At 50.5% G+C, this 13,981-nt stretch overlaps 2 protein-coding genes across 5 annotated transcripts in view; both read left to right on the top strand.

Moving 5' to 3' along the window:
- Positions 1 to 6,873, top strand: part of LOC112953167 (gap junction gamma-1 protein-like) — a 33,097-nt gene extending 26,224 nt beyond the window's left edge. For all 4 annotated transcript variants that reach the window (XM_026046173.1, XM_026046172.1, XM_026046175.1 and 1 more), the window contains exon 2: positions 1,375 to 6,873. In XM_026046173.1, the coding sequence (XP_025901958.1) occupies positions 1,395 to 2,642 (1,248 nt within the window). In that variant the 5' untranslated portion in view covers positions 1,375 to 1,394 and the 3' untranslated portion in view covers positions 2,643 to 6,873. The remainder of the gene's footprint in view (positions 1 to 1,374) is intronic.
- Positions 6,874 to 10,457: 3,584 nt separating this feature from the next.
- IBA57 (IBA57, iron-sulfur cluster assembly) lies at positions 10,458 to 13,601 on the top strand. The gene is made up of 4 exons (XM_026046183.1): positions 10,458 to 10,526; positions 10,587 to 10,780; positions 10,868 to 11,199; positions 11,937 to 13,601. Exons 1-4 carry the CDS (start codon positions 10,458 to 10,460, stop codon positions 12,326 to 12,328), a joined length of 987 nt encoding a protein of 328 aa, XP_025901968.1. The 3' UTR covers positions 12,329 to 13,601.
- The last annotated feature ends 380 nt before the right edge of the window (positions 13,602 to 13,981 follow it).

Genomic DNA, 13,981 nt, shown 5'->3' with positions numbered 1-13,981 from the left:
TCCCCTTCCTTTGTGTGACCCTGATTGGTCGTTTGGGAAGAGTCCTGTTGGGGCAGGCACCACCCTGAGTTGAGTTTCCCCGCGTGATGTCCATGCTCCTGTGCTTGACTCTGCTTCCATCATCTCCGGGATGACTCTTGGCTCTCAGATGCTTCATTTGCTGCCTGTTGCCAGGGGGTTATGTACAAAGAAGGTGGTGAACTCCTTGCAGTCGGTAGAGCTTGGGAGCTGATGTAGGTGTCTCCTGGAGGGTAAGTGGAGCTTCTCTCCAGGCTCTGCTGACTTTAACAGGCGCAGGTTGAGCTTCCCTATACAAAGACCTTGATGCTACTTTTAATCCACGCACTGAGTCCCACCTGAGCCGACTACAATCTAACATGATCTGAATAGAAACAAAAGTGGTGGCTTTGCAAAGCCTAAACCCCCCCAAGATGCAGTGCAGCACAGGATGCACAAGGCCAAACAATGAGCAAGGGGCCGGGCTGATGCACTCGAGGCAGGTGAATGGGATTAACAAGCACCTCCTCTTCCCTGGCCTCCACCACGGGGTCGTGAGTCACCAGGTATCTGTCAGGGCTGCTGCCCCTCCAAAATAGCTGCGTGTCTTGGTTGGTGTCTGGGGATGACCCAAGGAGGTTGGTCTGAGGACCCATTGCAAGTCAAGAGGAGCCCCAAATGGATGTTAGGAGCTCTTCCTCCCCAGATATGCAGGACTTCTAAGTTGCATGGCTTTCTCTGCAAGCTTTTGAAGGTTATTTTTAAAACAGCCTGTACTTCATTTAAACATTTGTTTTATGTTGTTTTTCAAACGGAACTTAAAAGCTCCTTTTACTTTAAACATAACTATTTCCATTCTTCTGCTGATTTTTTTTTTTTTTTTTTTTGCATTTTTCTGGGCCACCTGATGGAAGTATTTCATTTCAGCAGTGCTGCAGTGACGTGGGGAACATCTCTTATTCCCACAACCAGCGCCTCCCGTTTTCCTTCCCTCGTGGGATGCTTGAGCACGAGACACACAAGCAAGAAATCATGATAAGTTAATGAGCTTTTTGTGCCCAGGTGCCTTTCCTTCTCCACTAGGTTCATTTGTACAGTTCCCAGAAGCCTTGTTACAGCTGAGCTCTGTCTTGAAAGAGGCAACAAAATGGGTGGGATAATAAAATAAATGAGTGGGATCAATAAAATAAGATGTTAGGACTTGTCTTGCTATGAATTTCCGTACATCCAGTGCAACATAGTCCTGCCTCCTATCAAGGTGGTTCAGTATGTCCCTATACCGGCCATGGCTTGGTGGACTAGCTTGACTCTGCCGCTGACCGTTGCCACAGGCATTAACTTATAGTTTTGTTTTTTCCCTTCCTTCTTCCCCTTCAGGTTATAACTGAGTAGCCCTTATGACCAACATGAGCTGGAGCTTTCTAACCCGCCTGCTAGAAGAGATTCACAATCACTCCACCTTCGTGGGGAAGGTCTGGCTCACCGTGCTGATCGTCTTCCGCATCGTCTTGACGGCGGTTGGAGGGGAGTCCATCTACTCCGATGAGCAGAGCAAGTTCACCTGTAACACCAAGCAGCCCGGCTGCGACAACGTCTGTTACGATGCCTTCGCACCGCTGTCACACGTCAGGTTTTGGGTCTTCCAGATCATCATGATATCCACCCCTTCGGTCATGTACCTGGGCTATGCCATCCACAGGATCGCCAGGTCCTCGGAAGAGGAGAAGAAGCTCAAGGGATTCAAGAAGAAGAAGCAGTTTGCTATGAACTGGCAGACTGTGCGCAACCTGGAGGACCCGATGGAGGCAGACGAAGAGGAGCCCATGATCTCAGACGATACAGCAGAAAACGAAAAAGCCAAAGCCAAGCCTAAGAGCAAAGAGCAGCAGAAGCACGACGGCAGGAGGCGCATCCAGCAAGAAGGACTCATGAAAATCTATGTCTTCCAGCTCCTTGCCAGAGCTTCGTTTGAAGTTTGCTTCTTGGTAGGGCAGTATCTTCTCTATGGTTTTGAAGTTGAAGCTTATTACGTCTGCAACAGAGTCCCTTGTCCTCACACGGTGGACTGCTTTGTGTCGAGGCCGACAGAGAAGACAATCTTCCTCCTGGTGATGTATGTGGTGAGTTGTATGTGCTTATTGCTCAACATGTGTGAGATGTTTCACCTGGGCTTTGGGACTATCCGAGATGCCATTCGCAACCGAAAAATCAACAGCTTTAGGCAGCCTCCTTACAACTACGCCTACCCAAAGAACATCTCCTGCCCTCCTGAGTACAACCTGGTAGTGAAATCAGAGAAGTCCACCAAGATCCCCAACAGCCTGATGGCCCACGAGCAGAACTTGGCCAACGTCGCTCAGGAACAGCAGTGCACGAGCCCAGATGAGAATATCCCAGCAGACTTGTCCACCCTGCACAAACACTTGCGAGTGGCCCAGGAGCAACTAGACATAGCGTTTCAGAGCTACAGCAGCACCCAGCCCAACACGCAGCCTTCCAGAACCAGCAGTCCCGCCTCAGGTGGCACGGTGGTAGAGCAGAACCGGGCCAACACCGCCCAGGAGAAACAAGGTGCTAAACCCAAAGCCTGCTCGGAGAAAGGAAGCTCAAGCAGCAAAGACGGAAAGACATCCGTATGGATATAGCTCGCTTAGGAGAGAGGGCAGTGTAAGCAGGGGGTTCATTTTGGGTTGTTTCTGTTTTTTTCAGTGTTGTCTTGAGTTCATTTCACAGGCCACGGGCATGATTTTTTATATGGAAGTCAGCAGTGAGGAGGAGGTTCAGACCAATTTAGTGTCGTCTTCCAGTACATTCACAAAAGACATTTCCTTTCTATTTCCAAGCCGCTCTGCGGCTAGGAACGTCCAGTGAGCAATAGCAAGGGTCAGAGCCTTTGCATATCTGACCCATTCGGTCACTGCCGTGCCCTCCAACACGGACTGTGATGGGGAGAGGAGCTGCTGCTCGCTCAGAAGTCCCCCCTACAGCGAGCAGCTCCTCCCTGCAGTGCGAGGAGAGCGTCCTGTAAGCGAGGGAGTGCTCAGTTACTAAATATCCGTAATCAAAATTAACGTACGCCCCCTTGATTAGAAGGGAAAACAGCTGACACGCTGCGCAAACTTTCCTGACACGCTTACGACTAATTTCCTGTCTGAATTCGTGGCTGCGCTAGCAGGTATTGCTGGAAATGATCGCAACAGAGCTCGGGACTTTGCCTTGGACCCTGGCAGGCTCATCGGGTTGCAGGGGGCTGAAATGCAGCGACTGCCTCTACACAGGGAGAGCAGAGCACAGCACTAAAGGTTTTATTTTTTTTCTTCCTCTGCATTGAAACGAAAAGCAAATATGATCAAGTGCTCTACAGCAGGAGTTCGCAGTGGAATTGCCCTGTAAGGGGCTCAGGGTAGCTCTTGCTGCAGATGTGATGGGGATTGTTGCACTTGCAGCATTTTTTAAAAAATAACTGCTATTTCACATCATCAGAAAGTGCCTTTAAGCAACCAGGAAAATGAAATTGTAAAGGGTTTGGACATCGTCGTTTGCTAAATTGTGGTAGAGGTTGGAGGGTCAGTGCTGAAAGATTCGTTTTACTGTTTAATCAAACCCTTATAAATAGTGGCGGAGCACAGATCTATGCATAGTGGGTATGTAATGTGTACATGTAAGTATATATACGGACATGTATGAACCCATCTGTGTGAATATATATATATATGTGTGTATATATATATATAAACCTAATATCAACAACCTGCTGGAAATTTACAGCCTTCTCCTCCACTGGGTAAACCTGGCTGATCCAAAACGATGGCTGATCTTCCTCCTGGAGCAGCCCCTGGGTACAGCCTCACCCAGGACATCTCACCTACTTGCTTGGAGCACCCAGCAGAAGACTAGTGGGGACAGGACCGAGGCCAGTAACAAGTTTTTCCCTAGTTTATCAGAGACTTTCGGGGCTTGATTTGGATTTTGGGGAGGGGAAGGGTTGCAGTTACAAAGGGGGAATGTTAAACAAGCTGCCGAGCTCCAAGGCTCTTGCTCGTATTGCGGATATGCGTTGTTAGGGTGGTTTCAACTTGTGTCTCTTGTACAGCTGTTGGCCTGTGGCTTTGCCACCATCCAGCAAGCCAAAGCAGAAAGCAAACCTACTATGTAGGGTTTTTGTTAGCTTAAGGAAAAGACCATCTGCTGTCAACTGGTACAGGCTGAAACCAGTGACTGCCTCGCAGTCTGACGGGTCCCAGACTGGGTCGCGTCCTGCAGAGCAGAGGTCTTGCCGAGACGCCTGTGGCTCAGCAGATGCTCTCACAGCCTCCCAGGAGCCAAACAGTTGATTCACCACCCTGGAGGACCTAAGCAGGCAGAGTGTTTATGAGCAAACTTAAGGTGAAATGAGTAAATCCCTGCTGAGGGACAGCGCGGCCCATATGCTGAAGTGCACTCGCTGTTTGCTCGCGGCACTGCCAGCCAGACAACGTCACACACAGGTCCCCGTGACGATGTTTCTGACGCACTGGCCCCGTGTAACTGCTTGCTGACCATCCTTCCTCATGTCCTTGAGAGCAGTCTCCAAAAGGCTCCAGGTTGCCTGTGTGGTCAGGCCCATAGACCACAGGGATACACCTGAGTATGGCCCTTCAGCACTGACAAATCCGTGCAATGCCAGCAGGCAACAGTGACGGTAGAAAAAAAGTAGGTTTATGAACAAATCAAAGAAAGCCCCAGTGAGGTATTCACCTGCAAATCTTCCATATGGTTTTGCTTAACAGTTCAGGGAATACTTTGAGGCTTGGTCCTGATCCCACTAAAGGCATCAGTAAAATGCTGGCACTAAGTGAGCGTCTTGTTATTCAAGACCTCCCCTTTGAAAACAATCTGTTGGATCCGGAGGGAGGATCAGTGGATCTCCCCAGCAGGACCAGTCAGTGGAAACCCACGTCCATCGCATGGAGGGATGCCCCATATGCCACAGATTTTGTTCTCCAGGCTCCTAAAGTCCACACCACAGTGGTGGGGAGAGAAACATATCTGACTGCTCGGCAGGACCGCGCTGCTGCTCCTTGTCCCATGGAGAGCTCCATGTGGAAACTCGTCCTTTTCCGCCCCTCAGATGACGCAGGGGACGTGGTGCTGGTGATGGAAGCTAATGCACCCGGGTCCATGGTGCAGAGGCACAGAGCAGAGATCCTGCCAGTAGCAAATTGCATCCTCGTAAAGCCACCCAGAGCACAAGCCTGTACAGCACATCCATGTGAATCCTGCTCGGCCCTTTCCAAGGAAATAGCATGTATTTAAAGCCGTGATCCCAAAGGAGGGATGGACACTCTGACGCCAGCCACGGTCGGTCGCTGCGCGGGGTTTTCTCGATTCCTTCGGGATGACTGTTGCTGTCACAGTCCTGGTGACACTTGTCCTCCATTTGGATTTCGCCTGCCTGTAATAGCAAAACCTTCCTCAGCCCCACGCATGGCCTGAGCATTTCCTGATGACTCAGGCTGGTCCCTTGGCTCCTGCTGACTGCAGATTCGCAACCAAGTCACCCAATTTAGGGACTGTGCTGTGCACTTCCCTTGCTCCGGCATGTGGGAAGTGTCCTGCCTTGCTGTGGGGAAAAGAGGAGCAGATTTTAAGGCAGAACCCCCCCAGGCGAGCAGCAGGGCAACCCTAATGAACCTCCCTTGCTGCAATCCTTGACTTTGGCACTCGGTAGACATGGAGAACACCTTATTTTGTTATGGAGAACAGCAGGCCTGGGGCCTGCCCTCCTCTGCAGACATGCGTGTGTGCAGCTGCCGTTTCCCTGCCCTTGCTCTGCACTTGTCCCCCCAGGCGCCTTTTCCCCCTTTCACACCGGTTACCACGAGGATTTTGAATGAGCAGCCAGTCCTGCAGCCGCCTCGCAGCCTCTTCCTGGCGGGTGTCACCGCCACGTTTGATACGCACACACTGTTCCAGAGTGGCAGTCAATAATTGCAATATTGATGAGTGCTAGAACCAGAACAGACACTTGTGCAATCCATACAACCTCCTCGTCTGGCAGGGAGACAGGACACCCGCTCTCCAGGCCGTCCGTCCAGCCAGTTCTGCTCATTTGCAGGGCTCAAAACAACTAGGTGTGTAAAATACTTTGCACTGGAGTCTGTCTGGGATTCCTCCCCGTGAAATGGGGATGATCCCGCTTTCCCATTTTTTTCCAAGCGCTTTGGCAGAACCGCTCTGGTGTCTGGGCAGCCTTGGGAGATGCGCGGTTGTTGCCCAATGTCCCAATGAGCTTGGCAAGTCAATGTGCAAGATTATTAGATACGTCGAGCTAGATTAATATTATATTTGTTGAGTTGCTCACTTGCCCCATTCCTCTTCCACTTCTTGGCCTCTAAATTCTTTGGGATTTTGGGTTCTTCCTCAGTCGTGGCCACCAAGGTGACGATCGTGCTTTAATGTCCCTGCAGCAATGTGTCCGTTTAGGGCAGCAAGAGAGGTCGCACCTTTATGGTGTCTGTTTGGGAAGGAAAAGGAGAGGGAGGCAAAATAAACACAACCGCAAGCAAAAACCTCCTCACAGACATCCCAACCAAGCCAGCTGCTCAAGGAATTTCAATGAAACGGCACGCAGCACCAGCCAGGGAATAAATGCTAGCAGTATAACTAACACTTTGCTTTCCTTACAGGTTAGTAATCCTGTTCACACACAAGACGGGTTTAGCTTCATAGCTGAACTAATCGTAAATGTTGACACTTTCACTAAATTTTGCTGGATAAAATGGCCATCTTTCCATTTCTCCCATTACCATTCCGGGCCGGGGATGTCCCCAGTAAAAGCCAGATTACCTTGTTGCTTGCATTGCATTTCTCTGGGAAATACTTGAACTTAACTCAAGGCCATAACCAGTCTGTGCTGTTATGAAGTTTCTGGGATTTTTGTTTGTTTGTTCGTTCGTTCTTTTTTTTTTTTTATGTACTAACTGTATTTGTACTAGAAAAAAATGGGAGTATGAGGTTGAATCTGTAAGTATCCTTCAGTGTAAATGTTACATCTGGTCTCTAGTTAGAATATTAAACATTGGTCAAAAGACAAAGATGCATCAATCCAACTCTTTGACTGGCTCTTCCATGTCCGTTACTAATAAAATGGAATAAACTTACGTTTTGTTACAGTTATGCAAAGTGTGCCATGTTTCCGGGTGCTGAACGTGGATGAGAAGAAATTCTCCTCAATCTCCTATTTGCCTGTTCTAGCCACATAAGAGCTCTATTTTCCCTGATACGGTTATAAATCACTGCAAAATATTTTTGCCTTAAGAAACAGTTGACCTTCTGGTTGTTTGGGATGTGTTGTCTGTGTGTGTGATGAATCACTGCCTACGATTCCTCCAGGCATGGAGCGAAAGCACTTAGAGGAGCCTGCCTTTCCAAAAGCAGGGAAACTTTGCAGGGTCCACCGAGTTCCTCGGAATTTGGGGGATGCTGGTGGTTCGAGCTGAGGGAATGACGGGAAAGCGCTCCCAAGAACGCCTGCCTTTCTGAACGACCTCAGAATTTGCTCGCAGTAAATGGCAGGCAAGTTCATTCACAGCCACGGGGAATCATCAGGAAAGGGTTGGAAATTCTGGGTGGAAATAGGCATTTTGTTCCTCTATTTCTCTGACAGTTTGGGGGGATTTCCTTGCTGGACCAAATAACTCCAACCAGGAAAAGAGAAGAGCAGAGGCCTGGAAGAAACCTGCAAGAAAGCCATTAGTCCAAGGACTTTCAGCCGCTCCCTTGCAATGCTACATGAAAAAAACCAAAAAGAAACTTTTATTAAATAACAAGGTGTCCAGCAAACCAGCAAGGGCTGAGGAATCGGGTAAATTAGCCCTTGCAGAGCTGCTGGGTTGACTCCCGGACCTGCTCAGAGGCACAGGCACCTTTGTGTGATACCACCTCTGAACCCCTGCCGATGAAGAGATGTTGCTGGTGACCGTGGTGGGGATGGTGTCCACGGAGGGAGGGCAGAGCCACCGGGTGACGGGGCCACTTTTATTCTCACTCCTGTTGCCGGCAGGAGGAGGAGAGGCCAAGGCTGCCTCCACCTCAGTGTATTTTGGGAGCAGCTGCAAAAAGCCCTTTCTTTAGAAAGCCTGGCTAAAAATACCAGGGACTCCAGAGCGTCTCTCGCTCTCTCCGGGATCACAGGATTCATCTTTTTCATTAGCTGCCCCATGATGCAGACATTATTCCTGTCAACAGCATCTCCCTCGCTCGGAATCGCTCCCTTCCAGGAAACGGAAAGAGAGTCGCTTCATTTTCGGCTGTTTCTGCGCACAGAGTCACTCCTTGCAAACCCTGTCTGGCAGTCAGGCTGCCCCACACAACCTCTTGGCATTTTTGAGGGGTGTCCAGCTTATTCCCTCTACAAATCCTCCTGTCTTCTGTAGGCCTGACTGCCTTTAATCCACTTGCTCTGAAACCACGGACCGGCTGCAGTCTGCGCTTCCCCTTCCAAGGTCGCACGAGATGGTTTCGCCGCCGGCCGGGCTGCAGGATCCCGCTGGGATGGACGGCAGCTCCCGGGGCTGCTCGGGAGGATTCGATGTGCAGGGCTGGGGTTGCATAACCACAGCCCTCGTGGATTTGGAGAGCGTTTGCACGCTGAGAAGTCACCGAGAACGAGCTCCTCATTCCAGCACTAATCCGCAGGGCAGGCGGCTCGGAGGCAGCGGCCTCATTCCCGATTCACGCTCGCGTGGCTGGGGCACGGATGGATAAACAGCGAGGCCGGAGCCACGGGCGGCTCTGCTGGAGCGGGGCGGGAGGCCAAGCCCCACACGGCAGGTTGGGACTGCGGAGCTGGGGCACGGGAAAAGAGCATTTCCGTCCCTTTTTATGGTGTTTTTGCAGACGTAAGAAGTGTTTCGGCTCTGATCATCCTGCCTGGATGTGCGGCGGGATTCAGCAGGTTTGGGGCACCGCTTTGCTCCATGCACAACCCTGTGCAACCAAATCCCTTTCAACTAACATGGACAGCACAGGGAAAGGAGGCTTCTTTAGGCTGCAGTTGGGCAACTTGATTTACACAGGGCCTCAGTGATGACCCTCAAGGAAGAGACGACTATTTCCCTGATTTAACGCCAGGTATTTTATCCCAGGGAATTTGGCCAAAGGTGACTGAATAGAGCAGGGAATTTGTCTTCGGCAATTCCCCACTGCCCCTGCCAACCCCACTCAGCAGCAGGGCACGTGTGTGCAGCGCTGTCCATGTGTGAGCCTCGTGCCGGGGGTAAAAACTGGGCAGGGAGGCGAAAAAAAACAGCAGAAACAGCAATTTGTTGTGCTGCACCCGGAGGTTTTCCTTTAAAAACACAACAAGGGACCCCTGGACATATTCGGATACTCTTTTTTAGGCAGCATAGGAGTTTCAAAGGGCATCCTATAGAAAAGTGAAAAAAAGCTGTAAAAAAGACAAATAGACTCAGAAATTGGCTTCCTGGTTCTTCTCCATTTTCACCTTCCTATTGCCACCCAACCTTCCATGGCCAACCATGGGCCAAAGCTGGATCCAGCTGTTGGATTCTGCTTGTACACAGCTCGTTTTAGACCCTGGACTTTCAGACCTGTCCCAATTCCAAAAGTGAAATGAAATAATGAAATGAAATGAAATGAAATGAAATGAAATGAAATGAAATGAAATGAAATGAAGATGAAACGAAGCCTTTGGCATGGTGGTTTTCCAACATGCTGGCTAAAATACCACCGAAGGACTCCGAATCCTGCCCTGCTTTCCAGAGGATCGGAGGCTCCACAGAGGAAGGGATGACTAAGGGCACTGGCAGCCAGGAGGGACGCGTTGCAGTGCGGGTGCTCAGTGAGGAGCTGGACAATGAAGAAATAAACAGTATGTTGGTTTATTTTAGGCCGTTTCCTTGACTTCCTCCAGGGCACAGGTCACGCTTTGGCGTCCCGGCGTGCACAGAGGATTCCCGTTTTTTTCAGAATTCTGGGACAAACGAATGTGGTGGCCAAGGGGCTCTACCTAAGCGCTCTGCGCACAGAACATAAAAGAGGGATTTTTGCCTTGATGTGTCCTGACTCGCTGAGTGACAGGCAGGAAAATGCCATTTCCAGAGGATACTCAGACACCAAGAGCGCCTGCTGCTCCACACAACCACCACGGACGCTTGGGGCACTGGGGGCGGTGTTATCCACACGGAGGACGCAGCTAAGAGCGCCCAGGGGTAACGTGGCAGGGTTTTAACCAAATTCTCCACATTTCGACAGGCGCGCAAGAAGGTGACAACACCCTTTACCTCAGCGCGGGGGCGGGGCCTGGACGGAGGGGAGGGGCCCGGGCGGAGGGGGCGGGGTCTGACCGGAGGGGGCGGGGCCCGCAGCTCCCGCGCGCGGCCGGCAGGCGGCGCCGCGACGCACACAAGATGGCGGCGGCAGCGGGGCCGCCGTGACGGAGCGCCGGCCTTGCCGCCATGTTGGTGAGGGCGAGTAGCGGCGCGGCGCGGCTGCGCGCGCTGTGGCGGCGCGGCGGCAGCGGGGTCGCATCCGCGAGTGACGGCTGCGCCCCCGGCGCCCCCCCCACCCCGCCGCCGTCGGCGGAGGCCGCCGCGCGCTGCTTCCCGCTCGGCCGCGCGCTGCTGCGCGTGCGCGGCGCCGAGGCCGCGCCTTTCCTGCAGGGCCTCCTCACCAATGACGTCACGCGGCTGGCGGGCGGCGCCGAGGACGCGCCGCGCGCTCTTTACGCGCATGCGCTCAACGTGCAAGGCCGCTGCCTCTGCGACGTCATCCTCTACAGGTGGGAGCGGGAGGGGGTAACGGGAGAGAGCGGGGCTGGGCCCGGGACCGGGGTTCGAGCCTCACCGGGGCGCGTGTCCCGCCGCAGGCTGCACCGCGGCGCGGAGGAGCCGCACGTGCTGCTCGAGTGCGACGGGAGCGCGCTGGGCGCCGCGCTGCAGCACCTGCGGCGCCACAAGCTGCGCAGGAAGGTGGAGGTGGCGCCGTGCCCCGAGCTGGCCGCCTGGGCCGTCCTGCCCGGCGCGCGGCCGCTCGCCCTGCCCCGGGCGCCCGGGCTGCAGCCGCTGCTGGCGCCCGACCCGCGCGCCGCCCCCATGGGCTGCAGGCTGCTGCTGCCCGCGGGGGACAATCCGCTCCGGGTCGTCGCCGGAGGCCGCCTCGGGGACGCCCGCGATTACCACAGGCACAGGTATAAGCAAGGTAAAGTCTGGCCTCCTTAACCTCCGCTTTGTGGCGTTTTTTTGAAAAAAAATACTGTTATCATGAACCCATACCCTGATAAAACAAGAAAAAAATCATAAAAGCTGATCAAACATTTAACGTGTTCACACGCTCAAGTGTTGAATGTGACGCTTCCTATTTTGAGTAGCGCCCAGTAGTTACAGTTGTCTCATTGCAGTATTTCATTGTAGTGGTTGCCCGTGACAAAAGTTATGGGGCTCTGGGTCCAGAGCATTAATGGGAAAAAGCAGCAGCCACATTACTCATTTTTTTGGAGTAAAACTTCCTCAGTTTGTGTCATTGGGACTATTTTGGGATTTATGCGCAGCCCATGTGTTTTCTGTGCTGCCAGGGTAATAACAGGAAATTTTGGGAAGTTGCTTTCCTAAAATCGTGATACTGGATTCATGATTCATGTTTTTACTATGTTTACCCGGACTGGGGAGGGCTGAAAGATGCTGGTCCTCTGCATATAAGTAGTGATCATAAGATCAGCCTATGTGGGACAGAAAAGTGCTGGGAAGTTGGAGCAACTGCTAGTGAGTCAGACCTCTTCAAAAAACTAATATTGTTGCATCTATTTAAAAAAAAAATTTTTTTTTGATTCTCATTTACAGGTTATCTTGATATTTATAGCACACAGAGCAGACATACTCCTGAAAGCTAAAATATTGAGTATCTTGCCATGTTTGTCTGTTGTTTTGCTCTTTTCCCAGGAATTCCTGAAGGGGTGCAAGATCTCCCTCCCGGAGTAGCCCTCCCGCTGGAATCAAACCTGGCCTACATGAACGGCATCAGCTTTACCAAAGGCTGCTACATTGGACAGGAGTTAACAGCCCGGACGCACCACATGGGTGTCATTCGCAAACGTCTGTTGCCAATTCAGTTTTCAACTTCTCTTCCCTCAGAAAGCATTCCCGAGGGCGCGGAGATCTTAACGGAATCGGGAAAATCAGCTGGCAAGTTCCGGGCTGGAGACGGCGAACTTGGAATAGCTTTGCTGAGGTTGGCTAATGTAAACGAACCACTTTACCTCAATGTGCCGGATGGAAAAGTGAAGCTCACTGCAACTATACCTGAGTGGTGGCCAAAAACTGCCAGCAAATAAACGAGGAACCACTTCCCACACAGTTGCCTTAGTGAGAAGATATTTTGTCCCAGAAGCTTTTTGAAGGTAACTCTGCCTTCAGCTCCCATGTGCAGTGTTTGATTGGAGAGTGAATTAGCAGCATCTTCCAGGAAGCCAAAGCAGCCATGAGTTTTTGATGGAAGGAGAACAATCTGTGAACACTTTGTGGCAGATCCTTGGAAGATAAGGTGCACAGGGAAGTGCATAAAGTTTCTCTGCCTTTTCCATTAAGGAATATAGGGGAGACGTGGGACTGGACTTTTCTAGGCAATGGAATATGGAAGATCCTCAGGCTGACCTCATGGCCCAACCATTTTCTCTAATTTGCACAGAATAACCTCGGAAGGAGGGCAGAGAGGCTGGTTACTGCTAACTATTCCTGACACAGGGAAAATTATTATTGTGGTTATTGTGGTACTGGTCCCTAGCAAGATTCCCTAAGTTCTATATGGAAGTCTATAAAAGAATGGACTGCGTTGGCATCTAAAGGGGATATCCAGCAGGTCAAGTTTTCTGTGAAAGCGCCCATGATTTATTTGGGTGGTGCCACCTACTGCTGGGCTCTTGTTCTGAACATGGTGCTGCGTGTGTTGAGATGCTGCAAGAAGTGACTGGAGTTTCATCGTTGTGTGTACTGGATGTTTGTGTTGAGAAGAACCATGTTGTAGTATTACAAATTCCTTGATTGAGACTGTGTTTGATGCACTTAGATTTGCTAAGTCTTTGTCAAACTCAGGTTGAAGTGTTCGCTGCAAAATATTCCTTGCATTGAGCTTCTTATTAAACTTGCTGGATGGGTATTTTTTCTCATCACTATTCCTACTGGTTTTGTTCAGGGAAAGGCTGCTGCTTTTCTTCCCTGGCTCCTGCTGCTCTTCTGCCTTTGCACTTGTTCCTATTTCCACAATCACTTTTTCCCCTCTATTACCTTTCCCAAGCCCACTCTGTGCCTCCTCCGCCTGTCAACCTGCACTGATTTATATATATAATTTTTTTACATTACACTAGGCATGTAATGGATTTGTTATAGAAATGATATGTGTGAAGAAGCGGGTAATGAGAACGACAAGTAGATTATGTGCCCATTTCTGGTACAAAGTTCTTGTCTGCTTATTTGTAAGAAAATCCATCCATAGCACATCCTGTCACTGTATAGCTGTAGCCATTACTGTGAAGGAAATTTATCTGTGAAAGATGATGATATTGATCAAAAATCCTTTTGCTTGTTGTAAAATGATTCTGTGGAATATCTCATTAAAAGTTCATTGTATCAGTAATTTCAGTTCTACATGTATGAAAGGGACTCAAGCTTTTATTTACTTAGGGAAGATATATATCATGGAAGAGTGGTTTTTTGTTGTTGTTGTTTGTTGACAATAAACATATCCCCAAGGAGTTTTAGCTGTGGAAATTTCTTTACACTATGTGTTACATCTCTTGTCAGGATTTGGGTGGCTAATGCAGTCTTTGTGATGGAAAAATAAGTTAAAACATTGTGCATCCTCTGACAGTGACAACAGCAAATTATGGTGCCTGTGTTCATGCTGCTCTGCCAGGAGGAGCTTTTCCTCCCAGCCACACATCGTGCATGGTCCTTGCAGAAGAGTTATGTTGTGCTATGATACATGCAGC

Source organism: Nothoprocta perdicaria, unplaced genomic scaffold (assembly GCF_003342845.1).
Source record: "Nothoprocta perdicaria isolate Ctin4 unplaced genomic scaffold, notPer1 scaffold_424, whole genome shotgun sequence".
Lineage (NCBI taxonomy): Eukaryota > Metazoa > Chordata > Aves > Tinamiformes > Tinamidae > Nothoprocta > Nothoprocta perdicaria.
This window is presented reverse-complemented; position numbering and strand designations above follow the sequence as displayed.